Source organism: Littorina saxatilis, unplaced genomic scaffold, assembly GCF_037325665.1.
Source record: "Littorina saxatilis isolate snail1 unplaced genomic scaffold, US_GU_Lsax_2.0 scaffold_475, whole genome shotgun sequence".
NCBI lineage: Eukaryota > Metazoa > Mollusca > Gastropoda > Littorinimorpha > Littorinidae > Littorina > Littorina saxatilis.
The window spans coordinates 41,350-62,500 of record NW_027128015.1 but is presented as its reverse complement, the minus strand read 5'-3'; the positions used below and the strand labels follow the sequence as shown (position 1 = coordinate 62,500).

Below are 21,151 nucleotides of genomic sequence, written 5' to 3'. Positions count from 1 at the left end.
GATGAACCTCATTAGTGTGGACACGACGTGAACAACAGTATAGTGAGGAGACTTTGGAATGGGATGCGGCGGCCAATGTGTGGGCGTGGACGGGAGTATAAGCAAGTGGCCAAAACTTCGCAAAAAGCAAGATTCTCAACGAAGCTGCGGTGCATAAAGTATGCCACGCTATGTATGTATGGTTCATGAGATGGGATGTGAACAAGACAAGTAAAATCATATTAACTTAGCAAAAACGTAATTGCAAAGATAGCATGCCCCAACTATAACATTCATTCTCGTTCGTCATTTCATTGAAACTTGTTTTGATTGAATTCAATCTTATTGGGGATAATTATATGAAAATCATGGACTATATAAAATCTTATCCTTATCCTTATCCGATATTCCCAGATTCTTATAAAAAAAAATTTTTAAAACATTTTGGACCAACATGGATGTCTACAATATTTCTGGGGAATATATATATTGCTTTTATTTACGCTCTAAGGGAGAAACCCAGAGAGAAACATGCAACCTATTTTGCACTGCATGGTGGAAGAGAACCCTCTACCCCCACAACAACAACAAAATAGGGGGGGGGGGGGGGCTAAAGAAAACGTGCAAGGAACGCAAATACAATCCAAGAAAACGAAAAGACAAAAATAAGAACGGGGGGGGGGGGGGGGGGGGGTGTTCTTCCCGAAACATGCATTGCCGTACAGTATATTTTTGGAACCCGTCCCTTCATCTTTATCTTTTTACATTTAGTCAAGTTTTGACTAAATGTTTTAACATAGAGGGGGAATCGAGACGAGGGTCGTGGTGTATCATGTGTGTCTGTGTGTGTGTGTGTGTGTGTCTGTGCGTGTGTGTGTGTAAAGCGATTCAGAGTAATCTACTGCACCGATCTTTTTGAAATTTTACATGAGAGTTCCTGGGTATGATATCCCCAGACATTTTTTTCATTTTTTGGATAAATGTCTTTGATGACGTCATATCCGGCTTTTTGTAAAAGTTGAGGCGGCACTGTCACACCCTCATTTTTCAATCAAATTGATTGAAATTTTGGCCAAGCAATCTTCGACGAAGGCCGGACTTCGGTATTGCATTTCAGCGTGGAGGCTTAAAATTTAATTAATGACTTTGGTCATTAAAAATCTGAAAATTGTAATTAAAATTATTTTTTTTATAAAATGATCCAAAATTACGTTCATCTTATTTTTTATCATTTTCTGATTCCAAAAACATATAAATATGTTATATTTGGATTAAAAACAAGCTCTGAAAATTCAAAATATAAAAATTATGATTAAAATAAATTTCCGAAATCGATTTAAAAACAATTTCATCTTATTCCTTGTCGGTTCCTGATTCCAAAAACATATAGATATGATATGTTTGGATTAAAAACACGCTCAGAAAGTTAAAACGAAGAGAGGTACAGAAAAGCGTGCGATGCAGCACAGCGCATCCACTACCGCGCTAAACAGGCTCGTTAATTTCACTGCCTTTTGCACGAGCAGCGGACTACGGTCATTGTGAAAAAATGCAGTGCGTTTAGTTTCATTCTGTAAGTTCCACAGCTTGACTAAATGTAGTAATTTCGCCTTACGCGACTTGTTTCTTCTTCTTTTTCACTTTGAGTTCTGCAGTCACGCATGGTCACCGAACAAGACGCAAGTGTCAGAAGAGAACGAGAAAATGATTTACAATTGAACCAGCACAAAATGGGGTGCCTTGCTGCCTGCTGTAAGTCGACACTGACAAATTAGCACAATTATCCCACAGAACACTGCTTCTGTCTTCTTCTGCAATGATTAAATAATTGCACGGCTTGACTGCAAAACAGTTACAGAAAAAAGAAGGAAAAAAAGAAGAGAGGAAGAAAAAGGAAACACACAAAAACTTTGCTAACACTTGATCATGCACAAGCCACGAACACACACACACACACACACACACACACAGTCACAAGCAGAGTCACACACACACATACACACACACACACACACACGTGCCTGCTAACTAACCAATTCAGTACTGAAGGAGTTTTATTCGTTCAACAGTCACATAGGAGTGCAGTTTCTATACCAAATGTCGATGTCAACATCAAAACCGTGTCAAACACAAAAACACGATCTACAAAAACAAAAATAATTAGAAAAATAAAAAATAATCACCGATGTAGCACCAACAAAAGAGCCCTTACTACACTCGAATGGCAACAAAACTAGAACCTCGTATTTCTTTGAGATTTAGGGCAAGAATATACTTTAACAAATTAAAAAGCCACACACACAGACCAAACAAAACAGGAAACGTAAGAACTTCATTCATACAGACACAGACAAGTGCACATCCAAACCGTGTATTCACATTAAAGGCACACTCCTTCCCGTGTAAACAGTTAGGCACACCAGCTCAGATGTGGACAGGATTTTTCATAGGATAAGGCCATTCATACATTAATTTTGGTCACTGCATCCCACAAATGAACACTCTCACTGCATGCTGAGATGAGTATAAAACAAATTATGAATGAATTTTCTAAAAAGCCACTTGTGTCTTTTACTAAATTAATTTACCAAAAGATGTCCACAATGCACAGAGAGCGCCCGGGTTGTTCACTTTCAGTATCTGACCAAATGGAGGGATGGTCTTATCCCAAAAAAGCCTTGTCAGATCAGGGAAAGAGTGTGCCTTTAGTAAATCAGGGCCATTCTCCAAAGCTGGGATCAGTGCACATACGCTGATGTGGTTGCACTCCCACAGGGATATTTTAAATTCTGAACAGCAAAAAATGTAGCCAAGATTTTGGTTTAATCAATAGGTACTATTCCCTAATGTTCCCTTAGGTCACAGGAAAAGAAATGAACATACCTGCAGAGACTGATTGTTTATGTTCAGCAAATTACAAACATTTAGATCCCGTACAGAACTCCTGTAAAAATAATCGGACAATCCGGAGGATATGACATGGATTTTAATATGGAGAAAAAAATAATTCAAAAAGACAGATGAATAAAAAAAGTAAGTGCTTCATAAAATGTTTGTATAATTAATCAACTAGTGTATACAAGAAATCAAGAGAATACCTCCTACGCACCACTAAATTGGCATAATAATATATCAGCATTAAATGGATTGACAATTTATGTCAAAGTGAGGTACATGTACTCCAGCTTCAGAGAATGGCCTTTTCTTTTCTTTATTTGGTGTTTAACGTCGTTTTCAACCACGAAGGTTATATCGCGACGGTGAAAGGGGGGAGATGGGATAGAGCCACTTGTCAATTGTTTCTTGTTCACAAAAGCACTAATCAAAAATTTGCTCCAGGGGCTTGCAACGTAGTACAATATATTACCTCACTGGGAGAATGCAAGTTTCCAGTACAAAGGACTTAACATTTCTTACATACTGCTTGACTAAAATCTTTACAAACATTGACTATATTCTATATTCAAACAGAATGGCCCATCAACAACCTCAACCTAAGGTAATGTTAGGTGACAACCTAAGGTAATGTTACACATTCACTGCATTGTCGTTGACATCTATGCTCTTAAGGCAAATACATGGACACAGGTTTCAACAAACACACACCAAGTCAACATAATCAGAAGCTGTTATTTGCACATTTACATAATTCTCACAACATGTAACGAATAACATACACACACTAATGTGTACCTGTTTGGAACAGTATAAACTCAAGAACAGTGCCAACTTTTGGAAAATAGTGAATAACTTACATACACAAATACCTGTTTCAAACAGCTTTCTTTTCTTTCTTTATTTGGTGTTTAACGTCGTTTTCAACCACGAAGGTTATATCGCGACGGGGAAAGGGGGGAGATGGGATAGAGCCACTTGTCAATTGTTTCTTGTTCACAAAAGCACTAATCAAAAAATTGCTCCAGGGGCTTGCAACGTAGTACAGTAAAACCTGAGTCTAGCGGACCCTTATTGTAACGGCCACCTGCTACATACGGACAGTTTATCATGGCACGAACACGATTTCAACAATAACTAACCTTTAACGGGCGGACACCTGCCACTTACGGACGCGGACACGATTTTTCGGACCGTAGGAAGTGTAAACACTGTCACAAACGGACACAACGTACATAAAAACGCAACTTCGAAAACTCGACTGTTATGCAGACAGTGCTCGGCAGCCGTAGCCGTAGCACAAATGGTTGTTGATTGGTTGTCCTGTCCCTTTTCTGACCAATCAGTGACTTGTTTAGATGGAGACCCACTTTCGCTCACTCACTTTCGCTTCGCTCACTTTCGCTTTTCCGCATTGTGGATACAGTCACAACCAAAAGCAACAGTAGACTACTGTGTTTGAAAATGGAATCTCCAGCAGGAAAAAGAAAAGCGTTGACTTTAGAGCAGCGTGTCGCTGCCTTGAAAAAACTAGATAGCGGCCAATCATGCCGAGATGTGGCGAAGGAGATGGGATGTGGTAAAACGCAGATCGCGAGGATCAGATCGGAAAAAGAAGACGTGATGATCTCTCTCTCTTTGTAAGCAATCGTTCGAAGGAAACAATAGTTAACACAGCTAAATTTTTGGTCCATGCATTTATGCTGAGACTAGAAAAACTGAATGAAACAAGAGCTGGTCGAGACACACTGCGGAATTTCCCGTTGAATGACTGATGAAGAGTCAGCTATTTTTAGCTTTGTGACGTCCGACTTGCGTAAGTTTGAATGCACAGTGTGTGTAGGGAACGGGGTAGGTGGGGGGGGGGGGGGGGGGGGATGTTGTTGTTGTTGTTGTTTGCTACATGTATCATTTGTTTACTCACATTTTCAGTGAGTCTCATGTTCAATCCAATAAATACATACTACAGGACTGACAAAAAGTGTCTTGTTCATTTTACGTGCTCTTTGTAAAATATTGCCCCGGCCCCTCCACCTGTGAAGAAGGGACACCTGTCTAATAGGGACACTATTACCATTCCCCAAGGGTGTCCGTTAGAGACAGGTTTTACTGTACAATGTATTACCTTACTGGGAGAATGCAAGTTTCCAGTACAAAGGACTTAACATCTTTCTTTCTTTATTTATTTGGTGTTTAACGTCGTTTTCAACCACGAAGGTTATATCGCGACGGGGAAAGGGGGGAGATGGGATAGAGCCACTTGTCAATTGTTTCTTGTTCACAAAAGCATTAATCAAAGGACTTAACATTTCTTACATACTGCTTGACTAAAATCTTTACAAAAATTGACTATATTCTATACAAGAAACAATTAACAAGGGTAAAAAGAGAAACAGAATCCGTTAGTCGCCTCTTACGACATGCTGGGGAGCATCGGGTAAATTCTTCCCCCTAACCCGCGGGGGGTTTCAAACAGCTAGTATACACTCAAGTACAGTGTTTGTTTGTTTATTTGTTGCTTAACGTCCAGCCGACTACGCAGAGCCATATCAGGACGAGGAAGGGGGGGATGAAGGGGGCCACTTGTCAAGCGATTCCTGTTTACAAATGCACTAACCCATTACTTGTGTCCCAGCAGGCTTTAGTAAAACTAAATTAATACCTACTGGAAGATTACCAGTTTCCAGTATGTTAAAATAGGCTTAACCTATCTACTGCTGGACTTACATCAGAACACTAACAGATTAAACTATACATGAATCGCGAGACAAGCGGCAAGAGAAGAGATTTTTGGAAAAAATACAGGTGAATGAGCAAGAAGGCAGAAAAAAGAAAAGAATTCATGAAGAAAAAGAGAGCATGACAGGAAAGAGGAACCAAAAATCTACCTAACAGCAAACTAGAAAGCTCCTGCGGTTCCAAAAACAGGAGGGGCCTTTAATTTCATAACCGCAGTGCCCCACTGCGGGATCAAGTACAGTGTTAACTTTAAGAAATAACTTAAATAACATACATACACAATTACTTAAGTTTCGAACAGCGTGTATAAACTCAAGTACAGTGCCAGCTTTTAGAAAAATAACAAAACAACAATATATCACACAAGTACCTGTTTCAAACGATTAATATACGCTTATGTACAGTGCCAACTTTTTAAAATTAACTGACTTATTGCCATTTCTTGCTGCACTATTTGTCACTGATACAAATAATGTTTGTGAGCACTCTAAAAACAGAAGATGGTCGGAGGGATCGAGGTAGTGGTTGGGGTGAGGGCATTTCAAACAAAAACAAAAAGTGTAATAATGTCTGAGTTTTGTATGAGCTTATCTTTACACAACAGAGTATTAGTTTCCTGTTTGTATGCCTGCACCATTTACAAATGACTTTTCACTTACCGGTCTGTACTTTCTTTCTTTATTTGGTGTTTATTAAACGTCGTTTCCAACCGTTCAAGGTTATATCGCGACGGGGAAAGGGGGGGATGGGATAGAGCCACTTGTTAATTGTTTCTTGTTCACAAAAGCACTAATCAACAAATTGCTCCAGGGGCTTGCAACGTAGTACAATATATGACCTTACTGCGAGAATGCAAGTTTCCAGTACAAAGGACTTAACATTTCTTACATACTGCTTGACTAAAATCTTCACAAACATTGACTATATTCTATACAAGAAACACTTAACAAGGGTAAAAGGAGAAACAGAATCCGTTAGTCGCCTCTTACGACACGCGGGGGAACCGGTCTGTACAAAAAAACAAATAGCGAAACTTCTCTGTATTTTTCACACCCTGAGATCATATCTTTGTCTACCATACCCGTGTGACTTGGAATAAGGCCGTGAAAGGTAAATATGCGCCGACATGGCTGCAATCTACTGGCCGTATAAAATTTCATCTCACACGGCATCACTGCAGAGCGCCTAGAACTGTACCCACGGAATATGCGCGATATAAGCCTCATTGATTGATTGATTGATTGATCTTAACACAGTTTTCAACTCCAAAAAAAAAATTATAACAAAATTATGCATCAAAAACATAAAAGTTAAACTGAAATATACAACAACTGATCTTGGATTATGGATGACTGTCATGCCTTTGTTCAGATTCCCTGAGGTGTAAATTAGTATGTGTCGTAACTCGGATGAGAAGACACCTCCCATGAATTTGGGACTGTCATTCTGTTGTCCCTAATTTGTCTATTATTTTCACCAAAATATACCCGTCATGACAGGCCACATGTAATGTTGAGGGACGCTTTATGCTACTCCCAAGGTTGTCCTGAGGTACCACTGCTGTGCCTAAATCCTTATAATTCCAACAAATGTACCCCATATCACAGATCTGTCCAGGCTATTCCACATGAGATACAAGTGCCCTTCAACTTGGATACATACCAAAACTCAATAACCTGGTTCAGCTTTTCTGCAGAGTGAGAATTTTTTGCTGGTGATAATTACGGATAATTATTCAACAAAAAATTCCCGCTCAATACAGAAAGCAGGTAGGCTATTGATATTTCGTATGTGCACAAAGTAAAAGGGTGCTCTTATCTTATCCCATGTACAAGCGTCGACGTATCAATTATTGCATGTGCTCAAAAAGATTCTTTGTTTGTTTATTTGGTGTTTAACGTCGTTTTCAACCACGAAGGTTATATCGCGACGGGGAAAGGGGGGGAGATGGGATAGAGCCACTTGTCAATTGTTTCTTGTTCACAAAAGCACTAATCAAAAATTTGCTCCAGGGGCTTGCAACGTAGTACAATGTATTACCTTACTGGGAGAATGCAAGTTTCCAGTACAAAGGACTTAACATTTCTTACATACTGCTTGACTAAAATCTTTACAAAAATTGACTATATTCTATACAAGAAACACTTAACAAGGGTAAAAGGAGAAACAGAATCCGTTAGTCGCCTCTTACGACATGCTGGGGAGCATCGGGTAAATTCTTCCCCCTAACCCACGGGGGTATGTGCACAAAGTAAAAGTGTGCTCTTATCTTATCCCATGTACAAGCGTCGACGTATCAATTATTGCATGTGCTCAAAAAGATTGTAACGTTAACACGAGAAAGAACTTTGCATCTTTAAGTTGCAAAAATCAAGGATTGTAAAGAATATATATCACAGAAAACATATACGGTATAAGTAAAACAAATGAAGATCAAATGTTCCCAACAAGCAATTTTTGCATCAAAGCACGTTCAAGTTGAAACAATGATACCCTATGCTTAAACCCAGCAGTGAATTTGGTGACCATCATGATCACTGAGCTGTATCTGTTTTATGCAAAATTCTTCAAAACTCGATGCAGCTGATTTCCCCTTTCTTTGATACGCTTTACTCAATTTAAAAGTAAAGTTATAAGCAGCAGAATCACTAGCAGTATGTCTGAGTCAACCATTTGAGCAATTTAACTGCTTAGTATCTGTCATAATTAAATGCAAGCACATATTTTAATGTAATCCATTACCTTGCTTCTTTCCATCTGTAAAATAGGCCCATGTGTATATATCATGTACCACTGGCAACAACAAAAATGATAACTATATGCTGCTTATGAGTGATCTAAGACACGTTCCCGATAGCACAATGGTAAACTGTCATAAACTACTTCTGCGATTGAAATGTGCAAAACGCTAAACCAAAGGATAGCACAAATGCATTTCTGGTGCAAACAACACATACAAAACTAATTTAGACTAACACCTACACGCTTGAACACATGCAAATTGTATAACAAAAAATGCATGAGTTCAGTTGTTTTATGAATCAAAATCGACCTTCTATGAAACAGCTAGCTAGTCTCACAAGCATACCAGGAAAACTTATTCTAAGTATTGTTTCTTTGTTTCCATCATTATTAAGGGATTGCTACTAATACACAGCATATTGTCTAAGTCAGAACATCAAAAAAGACATTTAAATATCTTTGTCAATCATGTCCCTGTCTATAATAGGTCACAGAACAAAAGTTTAATTTCTTTCAAAAGAAAGACGCATCATGTCATGTCAGCCAGATTTTAGCAGAATAATTCAAAGTGGGACTAAGAACGCGAAAGATTATCACCAAGTCCATGCACCGGCCATCACACAGGCAAACGATTTATGTCATTGGGATTTTCACTCAGTCGGTTATTTTAACAGAATATTAAAATAATATAGAACATAAATATTAACCCTCGTCTCCTTGGATGAAAAATATATTCGAATCAGTTCATGGTCATGAAAAAGCTTGCTGAAGTAGCATTTTTCATGATCGGTGAACTATTGGTGAATATTTTAAAATTCAATGAGACAAGTTGTGTATTGCTTTTACATATATAAAACACATGCCTCACACTGCTACATTCACTCAAACTAGCAGATTACATTAAGTCGTAAGTCAGCGCACTGAAAAAGTAGTGTCAATATAACATCATATGGCAAAGGACATCATACGATAAAACTACAATATAAATATCATAGGCATGAGTGCTTGAAGCATTGTCAAATTGTGCCTTTAAAGTACATGTAGTCCCTTCTTTGTCGCACCCATATAAAAGCATTAACCCCAAATTAAGCGGTTGATTGTTCTATGCAATTGACAAACTTCGTGAATGCCTGTAAAATACTGACATTATATTATCCCTGTCTGCCAACAGAGCCTTCGATGCCAACAGTAAACTACGTGAGAGTGTGCATGCAAAACAATGAACAGCTGTATGCCGAATCCTATGTAACTGGATCGAAACAGCATCAATAATCTACTATAAGGCGAGAATGATGATTCAGACAACAGGATTTCTCATGTCATAGAACTAGGCTGTTTCTTGTAAAGCACATTGAGAAAACTTCACATAATCCGTGTTATACATTAAATATATTAGATATTGTGCTTAGGTTATAGCTTTTTCTAAATTAAATTTGATTTCACACAAAAATGCATTGTAAACCTATAAAGGAAAAGTCTATGCTGAGTATATATGACTTGTTACAAAATACAAAAATACAAAGTGCAAACACTTGGATAAAGGACAGAGATGTACATTATCACACAAACATCACTAACCTGTAGCAAGAGGAACTCACTCTAAACAAAATCACATCTACAAAGTGTAACTATATTATACATGTACATATCACACACAACGTACATCATATCACTAAAACTAAACCATATGCATTGACATTTTCAATAATGCAGCTGTATCTAACACGGGTACAATTGTAATATCTCTTCACTGGCTTAAAGGTGCCGTCCTTCTTGTCATAAGCCATTGTGCACACCGCCACGTATCTCTTCAGGCTTTTACAATGTGACAATTAAGGGCATCCTTCCACTTGAAAACTTACATAAAATCACTCTCTTTGCCGAGTCCGACTTATTGCAGAATTTATTTCACAGATTGACTCGAGTGTCAGTTAAGTGCTGTTCACATGGCAGATTTTCAATCAACTTAATTTCCACCAACTTTAACCCTTTCACTGCCTGTAGGACTAACAAGCAATGTATGCGTGTGTGGTGCATGTATTCATTTATACATCAAAGGCACATCGTTAGTTGTCAATTCAGGTAATTATGCTTTGTATACAAATATTTATGTTAACTGGTCGGAAGTTGCTAGGTATAGTAGTTGAGACAAAGTTGACGAAAAGTTTTCCATGGGAACCGTCCTCACGATTAAGATCCAATTTAGTTCCGATTTAACAGCGACTTGAAAACTCCATTGATTTACAAACGACTTTTAGCAGATTGCTATTATTTATTGCGCTTCCAGATAAGGTCATGTCTATAGCCAGAAAACAACAAATGCGACTAGACAAACCCAAATGTGCAAGTCAACTGAGATTGCATGTTGCTTAAAACTAGTCGGAGTGTTAGCGCGCTGTTCACATAGGCAACGATTTTCATCTGACTTGGTTCTGAAAAGCACCTTACAAACACATTCCTATCCTCACATACCCCCCACCCCCCCCCCCCCCCCCCCCCCCCCCCCCTCCCCCTGCCCCAAACTTCCTACTCCTTGCAGACCAAAGATTTGTAGGTATAGTGGGAGGAAATCGATGCTCTAACAACATGCAAAAGCCTGAAAGGATATGTGATGGTCGACATGATGGTTTATAACACAAAAATTAAGGTCAGTACCCTGGATTTTACTTTAGCAAATAAGGGAATTATTCAGAGCAGTACAAGTATACTAGCAGGGCTCCCCAAAATGCGTGTCCCTGCGTCCTATACGCACTACAAGCCGAAAACATGTACTAGAAATTTATGGAGGGGGTCCAGCGACGCACTAAACTTTAAAAGAGCTGGTCCTGGGACGCACTAAATTTCCATTATCGTGCCTAACGTAGATACTTTTTCAGACTGCAACCGTCCGCTATTTTACACAGTACACTATGCGTGACCACAATGTTTCGAAATTACATCGGGACTTTTCGGCTTTTGGACCCTAGGGACCCTCTACAAGTTTGCAGTGGGGGTCCATGGACCCTCTACAAATTGAAAGTGGGGGTCCCTCCCAGGACCCTCTAGAAGGGGCGTCCATGGGGAGCCCTGACCAGTATACTAGTCCATACCTTTTTTTCAACATGGTATGAGGAGCAAACACATAAGTGACCGGGAGTGAATTTTGCTTTGATCTGTTCTAAGGGAGAGTGAGATGGGAGCTTAGCCAAGACTCCGAGAGGAAAATTAGAGCTGAAGGAAAAATGTTGCTGTATTCTCTCTCGCCTCCCTCTCCGTTCTCTCGTTTGTTAGTATACAGTGGTCGCCGCTTAATAAAGCCACTTCTGGACCGACGAAAAATGGCTTTAATAAGCGGCGGATTTATTAACCGGCGGTCCAGGAATACGTCATTTTCGAAAGAAAAAACAATCTTCTCTTTTGTTTACGTCACTCAGTCACTTTCTTTCGTCATTTACACTTGTTTTAATCTAAACAAAACTTCAGAAGGATGTTGAACTTTTGTTTTAATTATACGTACATGTACGAGTACTTTGATCACTTCGGTACATCAATAATTTCACTGTCACAGTCACGAATCATTACTCGGCAGAGAAGAACGATTTTATGAGTGTTTGTTTGTTGGTCGTCTTCCACATCAGAACAAGATAATGTGAGTTTTAGTCACAAACTACGTGATTTCTATGAGAAAACTGGCTTTAATAAGCGGCGGGTTGGTTTTATTAACCGGCTTTTTCTAATACATAAGATATAGTGATAAATCCGGACCGTCTGAAATCGGCTTTTATAAGCGGCTGGCTCTATTAACCGCGGTTTTATTAAGCGGCGTCCACTGTACTGTGTTCTTCCTCTTTCTGTCCTAACTGCAAGTTGCTCGAACCCTACCCCCTCCCCTTCCATGTTGATCAAAATATGGAACCTGTCACAGAGCAAACAACTGCTTGTTGCTGATATAAGATGGCATATGAAAAAATGCTGTTTCTTGCACACTCACACTCACACACACACACACACACACACACACACACACACACACACACACACACACACACACACACACTTTCTTCTACATGCATGTACTGTGACCCACACACACACACATTTCAAAAGTGTCCATTCTCTCTATCAATTCTATTTTCTGCTTGATTCAGCCTGCATTCTAAATGCACAAGCAATGCATGAAGACCTTAATTACTGAATACATCCATAGCATTTAAATTGTCACCAAATTATGCAACCCTATAGCTGTCTTACGCTTCAAATAATCACAAGGAAGGTAGAAAAAAAGTCCAGGTGTGTGTATTCGTGTTTGTTCAGATCATGCATGCAATGTATGTTTATATAAGAACTAGATGATTACCCGCTTCGCCGGGTACCGGCTTCGCCGGGAAGAAGTAGAGCCGAATACCAGGCTGCGCCTGGGACCCGGCTTTGCCGGGTGTACGCCGACTTCGCCGGCGCACGAAGGAAAGGAGATAAACGCGCAAAACACTGGAGACCTTCTAAAAATAGTAACGTGCAGTGACCTTCTAAAAATAGTAACGTAGTAACGGGAATATGGATTGACGCCACACGGAGAAAGGGAGATAATCGCGGCTGAAAACACTGGAGAAGATAAGGAAGAGTTACTGGTAGAGGATCCCGACAACAACAACAAAACAAAACAAAAATCGGTTCAGCGCGCTGCGCGCTGAGAGCACGTGTTGAAATATCTCATCGATGAGGTTGTGTCCGGGGTGTAGCTGAATACGGTGTCCAAATTTGAAAAAGATCCACCGAGAACTTTGGCCGTGCATCGCGAACAGACAGACAGACAGACAGACAGACACTAGTCGTATATATATATAGATAGATGAGTTTGAGAATGTATGTGTGCGTTAATGTACCTGTGAATGTGTGTTTGTGTGCGCGCTTGTGTGTGTGTGTGCTTGTGTGCATGTGTGTGTGTTCGTAAATATAAACTGAACATATAAGCTCTTGGATAAATGAATAAATAAATAAATATCTAACAACGGAGGATCACAACAAGATCGTTGGACGTGTTCTTGTAACAACAATGCACATGTGATATCACACTATTCCTTTTTACTTCTCTTCTCTCGCTGTTTCAGGGTGTAGGTGCGATAATAGAAGTTGCCGAAGAGGATGATAAGGGACACAGCGTAGGCAAAGACGGCAATAATGTATCCCTTCGGGAAGTCACAGTCAACGGTAAGATTGTAACCGCTGTGAATCAGAAAAGCCAAAAACTGGGTCTGCAAAAGAATGACAAGTAATTAATCGTGATCAGTTCAAAATAAATCAGCCCCAGCGGTTTACAGCTAGACCTGTACAGTAGGACGGCCCTAATTTATGACCTTCAACAAATTTGAGAAAATCAGATCTTATATGGGGAAGAGTCTTAAACTGCAAGGTAGATTTACAGATGTGATGAGGCAAAAACCAGAACAAATTGAATCTTTACCGGGGGCTGTCTTGAAAGAGGGTTATAAAAAAGGGGGGATAAATTGTATATTCTGTTCCTATTTGATTTTTTGTTGTTGAACAGAACATAACAGTGACAATATTATAAACTAAACCTTCCTGTTGGCACTGTCAGTGCAAAACAAATCCAGAAGAAAACAGAAGCTGTTATTCCTTGACCATGAAATGTCGATCGACACATGGCAGTGATGTACTTTCGGTGTAAGGGAGGCAACTGGGATATCAACCTACACCAATGATGGCCCTTGCACTATGAAACTCTTCATGCTGTCAGATGTTGCATGTGCGCAACTGTTTGCATGTTTGTGAAACACATAACCACTCAAAACAGAAGAAAAAAACACACATAATAACAATTTCACATAAACCCCATACGGTTGGTTTGTGCACAAAGTCAGAAACACTGAGAAAGAGGGTCAAATAGACTCAGATTTTGCATACATGTGTACAACAGTATTTTGCAGTAACACGCACTAACACACACACACACACACACACATACACACACAGAGACAGAGGGAGACCAAGAGAACGACAGAAAGAGAAGAGAAAGATTAAAACCCACCAACTGAAGGCGAGTGAGGTAACGTTTCCACCATAGATAGGGCTGGAGATGCGGTCCTATAGCAGCCAGTGCATAGTAGGTGTACATGATTACATGCACAAAGGAGTTTAGCATGCCAGGAAAAAATGCTGAAATAGAAGATAACAATCAACAGATTGCCAGATGCTGTTTTAGAATAAACAATCAGCTCTCTCTCTCTCTCTCTCTCTCTCTCTCTCTCTCTCTCTCTCTCTCTCTCTCTCTCTCTCTCTCTCTCTCTCTCTCTCTCTCTCTCTCTCTCTCCCATTACCTTTACATGAATAAATCACCAATATTTACAAATGAACAAGAAAAGCAAATGCTTTATACGACTCCCCTTCGTCATGTCCCATTACACTCACTAAATTACAGTGGACCCCCCCCAACCAAATGAATAAATTGTCTTAAAATGGGGGATCTGGAAAAGAGGGTTCCAGCATACTGCCAACACCACACCACATCCCTGTATACTGAAAATAGCTTTGAATCATGCAGTTTTTGTCCAAGCAGCACTGATACTCACATTGTCCCCCTGCTATATACTTGACCCCCAGCCACCAGTTGACGATCATGGAGCAGTGGTGGTAGACGTGGAGGAACGTGATCTGATCCCACTTCTTGCGGCATACAAAAAATATCTGTAAACACAGGCAGTGTCTGCTTTAAGTATCTATTATCAGCCACTAACCGCAGGGCACCTCAATTCTGACTTACCAATTCTAACTTCTTGCAGCATAATTATTAAACATATCTGCAAACACAAGCATTCTCTGCTTAGTATCTGAACAGCGCCACATAGAGTCATGCAGTCACCTCAAATCTCATTTACCACAGGGCTAACTTCTTGCAGCAAATTAAAAAATATCTGCAGACACAGGCATTGTCTGCTTAGTATCTGATCAGCCAATAACAGCCAGTCACCTCAAATCTCACTTAATAAAGTGCTAACTTGTGGCATATTAAAAATTATCTGCACACACAGGTATTGTCTGCTTAGTATCTGATCAGCCACTAGCCTCCTACTCAAATCTCACTTAACAAAGTGATCACTGAAATGTTATTAAACTAAATACAACATTGAACAGCTTTATATATAATACCCATATTGCAGGTACTGAATCCTCAGTGCTGTAATCACTGATCCAATAACTGAGTCAGGGATGTTGCTATGATTTAATATCTTTGACAAATTTCCTGAAATAGCCATACAGATTTGGTAATTATCAACAGTTTTTGGCAGACACTGGCGCTGAAGGGGTCTATGTCGACCACAAGTGGGTGCATTCCCTGTTGATGAATTTCCTGTAGGCGTTTTTTCTGTATATAGGGAATACACCTGGGTGGATTCCCTGTAGAAAAGTATATGATACCGCTCAATCTTGCGCCAAGAGTGAATGCCGTAAACCGATTTGAATTACCTTAGCGTTACTTCCCCTTCCAAAATGGCAGTTCGACAGCAGAATCTTTTAGAATTCCTGAATTCGCGTGCGACATTCAGCCAAGCAAACATGCTTTAGCAAGAAAGACAGATAATCCGAAAGGATTTAGTAAAAGAAACATCTCTCCACCACATTGCTCTTTGTTTGTTTGCTTAAATGCCCAGTCCACCACGAAGGGTGATATCAGGGCGGTGCTGCTTTGACATTTAACGTGCGCCACACACAAGACAGAAGTCGCAGCACAGGCTTCATGTCTCACCCAGTCACATTATTCTGACACCGGACCAACCAGTCCTAGCACTAACCCCATAATGCCAGACGCCAGGCGGAGCAGCCACTAGATTGCCAATTTTAAAGTCTTAGGTATGACCCGGCCGGGGTTCGAACCCACGACCTCCCGCTCACTGGGCGGACGCCTTACCACTCGGCCACCGTGATGCGGTACCACATTGCTCTGTCGTCCATTGAATCACTTTCACTCTCATAAGCTTGAAGTAACTCTGTGGCGTCTAACGGACGTGAAAGATGATGGAACGCTTTGCAGTATGTCGTTATAGCGAGTAATTTATTTTGAGCTGCGTTTTCTTTTATTTAGTTATCGATTTCAACTTTTTCCCCCAAAAAAATTGCAGAACAGAATCAAATTCCTATGAAATACCAAAAAAGATCGACAAACATCAAATTGTACCGATTTCCGGCTAAGCATCACGTGACTTTTAGCGAGATCGATGATACGCTACAGGAAATGCACCCGGATGTATTCCCGAGGTTTTAACTTTTATACCTGGCCCAGGCACTCACGCCGACCGCCGATAAAGGGGCAAAACCCATTGGCTGACGGCCGGGTTACAGTTAAAAAGTAAATTTTAAGGGGCTTATTGTCCGTCAGGTCTTAATTGCCTATATTGGACATGAATTGGTTTATACGATTCGAGTTTTACGCCCTCACGGCTTTTTGATGTATGCGTGTTTAGGTGGTATCAGCCATCTGCACTTATGGTAGAATGACCAAGATCTTTAACGTGCCATTGTGGTGACACGGGGGTGGGAGATGCATACCGTCTCTGGGTCTGCACATAAAGTTGACCCGTGTCCGTCCCGGCCCGGATTCAAACCAGCGACCTTTCGATCACAAGTCCAGTTACAGTTGGAGTGTCTGGGTGTGTATATATCTCTGTGTGAGTGAATGTGTTTTGGTGTATCACTGTGGCATAGCTTTTTAGAACTGTAAATATAACAAGACTTACGTGCTGTATATATCTGCTTTTATGCTCTCTCTGTACAAATCTGAATCATCTTTTTTACATTTAGTCAAATTTTGACTAAATGTTTTAACGTAGAGGGGGGAATTGAGACGGGGGTCGTGGTGGTGGTGGTGGTGGTGTGTGTGTGTGTGTGTGTGTGTGTGTGTGTGTGTGTGTGTGTGTGTGTAGAGCGATTCAGAGTAAACTACTGGACCGATCTTTATGAAATTTTACATGAGAGTTCCTGGGTATGATATCCCCAGACGTTTTTTTTCATTTTTTTTACAAATGTCTTTGATGACGTCATATCCGGCTTTTCGTGAAAGTTGAGGCGGCACTGTCACTCTCTCATTTTTCAACCAAATTGGTTGAAATTTTGGTCAAGTAATCTTCGACGAAGCCCGGACTTTGGTATTGCATTTCAGCTTGGAGGCTTAAAATTTAATTAATGAGTTTGCTCATTAAAGTTGTCATTAAAATCGATTTTTCGCAAACAGATTTAAAATTGATTGCATCGTATTCTTCATCACATTCTGAATCTAAAAATATATACATATGTCATGTTTACTCTTAAAATGTGATCACAATTAACGAAAATAGAATAATTAGTCTTACGATTAAAATGTAAGAAATCGATCCAAAAATGATGTCATCTTATTCGTGATCATTTCCTGATTCCAAAAACATATAGATATGATAGGTTGTATTCAAAACAAGCTCAGAAAGTTAACAAGAATACAGAAAAGCGCGCTTTCCTGCTTAGCACAATACGCTACCGCGCTAATCTGGCGTGTCAATATCACTACGTTTTGCACGTGGAAGGTGAGCGATTTCCTTCACGCTGGGATTGACGAAGCTGTACTGTCTTAGTGAATAAATACAGTGAGTTCAGTTTCATCCCGTGAGTTCGACAGCTTGACTAAATGTAGTAATTTCGCTTTACGCAACTTGTTAACCTTTGGTTTTAAAAAGTGCCTCTGAAATTTTATCCCTTTTTATAAAAAATGTCTTTGAAAAAAAAAGTATTCTTTTAAAATCCCATACCCCCAACGCTTTTGGAGACACTGGGTGTAAACCCAAACAAACAAAATTTTTATTGCGTCGCAAAAAAAACCTGAAACTTCTTAAAAACAACTTTTATCATCACCTCTCTTACCCAACCCGTCATCCTCCCCTTGTCCTCACCTTTACCAGCCTTTTAGCGTATCATCATTTCATGTCCCTAAAAGGACAATTTTCCTGTCAGGACGTAATAAAGGACCCCCCAGTCTCTCTCTCAAAATGACAGAGAGTACGTTTTTGGTGATTTGAAATAAACCATGGTGCTTCTGTGACTGCCATCGCCATAAACCTAGCTTTCTGCGAGTGACTGTTGTTTACTTTGAGTATGGATTCTTGTTAAATGTTACCTGCAGTACTGGTACTTGCTCATATGGTCACTGCAAACAGTTCATTGACGTTAAGTTCAGTTACCGTACTGCAAACAATACTGGTACATTTCACATCAACACATCAAAACAAAAAACAAACAAAATGTGTGGGTCGGGTTTGTTTTAGGGTGAAAGTAACTTGTCCCATTCAATGCTCGTGACAATTTTCGATTGCCATTAGAAATTGGTCTTGCATAGTTCTTGCTCAAATTTATCCTCTGTTCTAATGACTATCCAATGTTCACTTTAAATTCAAAGTTAAGAAAACAAAACATTAACTTACAGTGTCCATCAGTTCTATCACCTTGGAGAAGAAGAACCACCAGCACACGTTAGCCATCTGGAATGACAAAAGTACTTACTGTACTTAGCTACTGAAAGGCTTATACAGTCGAACTCGCTTAAGACGAATCACTGGGGATCGGAAAAAAAGTTCGTCTTAACCAAAATTCGTATTAAGAAAATTGATTGATTTTGTTTTTGTTTTTTTAAAGTCTTGTACATTTTATGGTGTTTCAATTTGTTTCTTTCGCAACTTTCATGCTGCTTCACGTTTAGACAATAAAGTGACATATTCAGTTACATGTTCATGTGTGTCTCATGTTGAGTGATGATTGTTGAGTTTGAGTGAGAGTGAGCACACAGATGTGTCATCCAGTTGTTACGTTTTTGGTCACACACACACGCACACACTGACACTGTCCACATTCGCGGTGTTCCTATCATTTGTCCGGAATCACTTACCTTGGCGACGGGTAGCAAACCTTGGCCAATTTAGGTGTTGTTTTTTTTTTGCAACATGATGTTCAAATCCAAATCGAAAGCACTGACTGACTGATAAACTATCGCGAACCGGCGAACGCAAACGTTGAGAGTGTGGTTTCCCTTGTCCAAGGGAAACCACTCTGGCATCTATATTTTTTGGCAATGGCTTCCGTTCAAAACATTGATGTTTCGTTTTTGGTATTCGCGAAGGAAATAAACGTCAGTCAGTCATTCATGTTCAGTGTCTGAGCTATCAATCACTTTGATTCTAAATTTGAAATTGTTTTGTGAGTACAGTGTAATCAGTTTAACTTTATTCAGTGATCGGTTGAGCAATGGTTCAAGCAGTCGACGCAAGGGTCAAGGGAAGACTTTGACACATGTATTCAAACTTCTCAAATTCCCATGATATGTCGATCTCGGGACGAGTTTAAAGATTTCGTCATAAGCGTGAGTAAATTACAGACATTATGCATGCTTGGGAATCCAAAAAGTGCTCGTTATAAGCATAAATTCGTTACAAAGAATTCGTTTTAAGCATTTTTTTTAAGCATGAAGAAAGAGGTATTCAGTTGGGAACTTAAAACTAATACGTTATAAGTCAAAATTCGTAACTAGCGTGTTCGTTTTAAGTGGGTTCGACTGTATAATCAAAAAACAAGCACAGGCTGGTCTGTAGCTCAGTTGGAATCGCAATGGCTTTGTATTATTGACAGCTTGTCGCTATGGGCATGGTATGGCAGGGATTTTTCTATATTACCCAGATCAGTCAACATTCAGCGCAGATTCAAGTGGATGAAATAGTACCACTTTTATGTGTAAATGCAAGCACAAGGATAGACCAACCACATCAAAGATCCCGATTTTGCCGATAAGTTGGGGGCTTGCATGCTCTCACACACACACACACACACACGTTACCCTGAGAGCAAGTGGAGAATTTGAGTAGTCCACAGGCTGACATCTGTAGCTGTAGTTGGACAGAACTGATGTCACCACAAACTGAAAACAAAAGTGGCATGAAAAAAAAACACAATTAAAAATGTCAACCAAAAATGTTGCTTCAAAAGTCAATCAAGCCAGTTTTAGTAAAAACAGAATAAGAAGCTTTGAAATGGACAAATGGCTTTCATCTGTGTTTGTTCATTTCAATGTTTCTTATTCCGTCAGGTGTTAAGAGGCTGCATTACAATGATTGTTTTGTACATGTATCTTTATTTACAGCACATACTCCCCTTTGTTTCGTAGATCTTGTCATTAGTCCTCAGACTCCCTTACTTATGACTTATGATAACATACATTATGATTGCACTGAAAGTCTGGAGTCTCATTTTTTTGCAGATTAGCAGATATATCCATATATATTCAGGTTTGTACATTAATCTCCCCCCTCAATTCATCTTCCCCATAGAAACGTATACATTAGTTTACCAGCTTCAAGCAGAAAAAGATTCTTTCTTTCTTTCTTTATTTGGTGTTTAACGTCGTTTTCAACCACGAAGGTATTATATCGCGACGGGGAAAGGGGGGAGATGGGATAGAGCCACTTGTCAATTATTTCCTGTTCACAAAAGCACTAATCAAAAATTTGCTCCAGGGGCTTGCAACGTAGTACAATATGTATATTACCTTACTGGGAGAATGCAAGTTTCCAGTACAAAGGACTTAACATTTCTTACATACTGCTTGACTAAATTCTTTACAAAAATTGACTATATTCTATACAAGAAACACTTAACAAGGGTAAAAGGAGAAACAGAATCTGTTAGTCGCCTTTCTTTCTTTATTTGGTGTTAAACGTCGTTTTCAACAACGAAGGTTATATCGCGATGGGGAAAGGGGGGAGATGGGATAGAGCCACTTGTCAATTGTTTC

At 39.7% G+C, this 21,151-nt stretch overlaps 1 protein-coding gene and 1 long non-coding RNA gene across 2 annotated transcripts in view; both read right to left on the bottom strand.

The window, feature by feature from the left end:
- Positions 1 to 2,015: 2,015 nt before the first annotated feature.
- On the bottom strand, positions 2,016 to 10,826 carry LOC138956388 (uncharacterized). The gene is made up of 2 exons (XR_011452640.1): positions 5,000 to 10,826; positions 2,016 to 3,346 (listed from the first exon to the last, which is right to left on the bottom strand). It is a non-coding gene; the product is annotated as an uncharacterized lncRNA (long non-coding RNA).
- A 1,501-nt stretch (positions 10,827 to 12,327) lies between these two features.
- The window catches only part of LOC138956383 (very long chain fatty acid elongase 4-like), a 28,142-nt gene continuing 19,318 nt past the window's right edge, over positions 12,328 to 21,151 (bottom strand). Inside the window, exons 4-8 of the mRNA XM_070327751.1 lie at positions 20,198 to 20,278; positions 18,795 to 18,851; positions 14,922 to 15,036; positions 14,381 to 14,508; positions 12,328 to 13,586 (exon numbers count right to left, since the gene is read on the bottom strand). Of these exons, the coding sequence (XP_070183852.1) occupies positions 13,407 to 13,586; positions 14,381 to 14,508; positions 14,922 to 15,036; positions 18,795 to 18,851; positions 20,198 to 20,278 (561 nt within the window). The 3' untranslated portion in view covers positions 12,328 to 13,406. The remainder of the gene's footprint in view (positions 13,587 to 14,380; positions 14,509 to 14,921; positions 15,037 to 18,794; positions 18,852 to 20,197; positions 20,279 to 21,151) is intronic.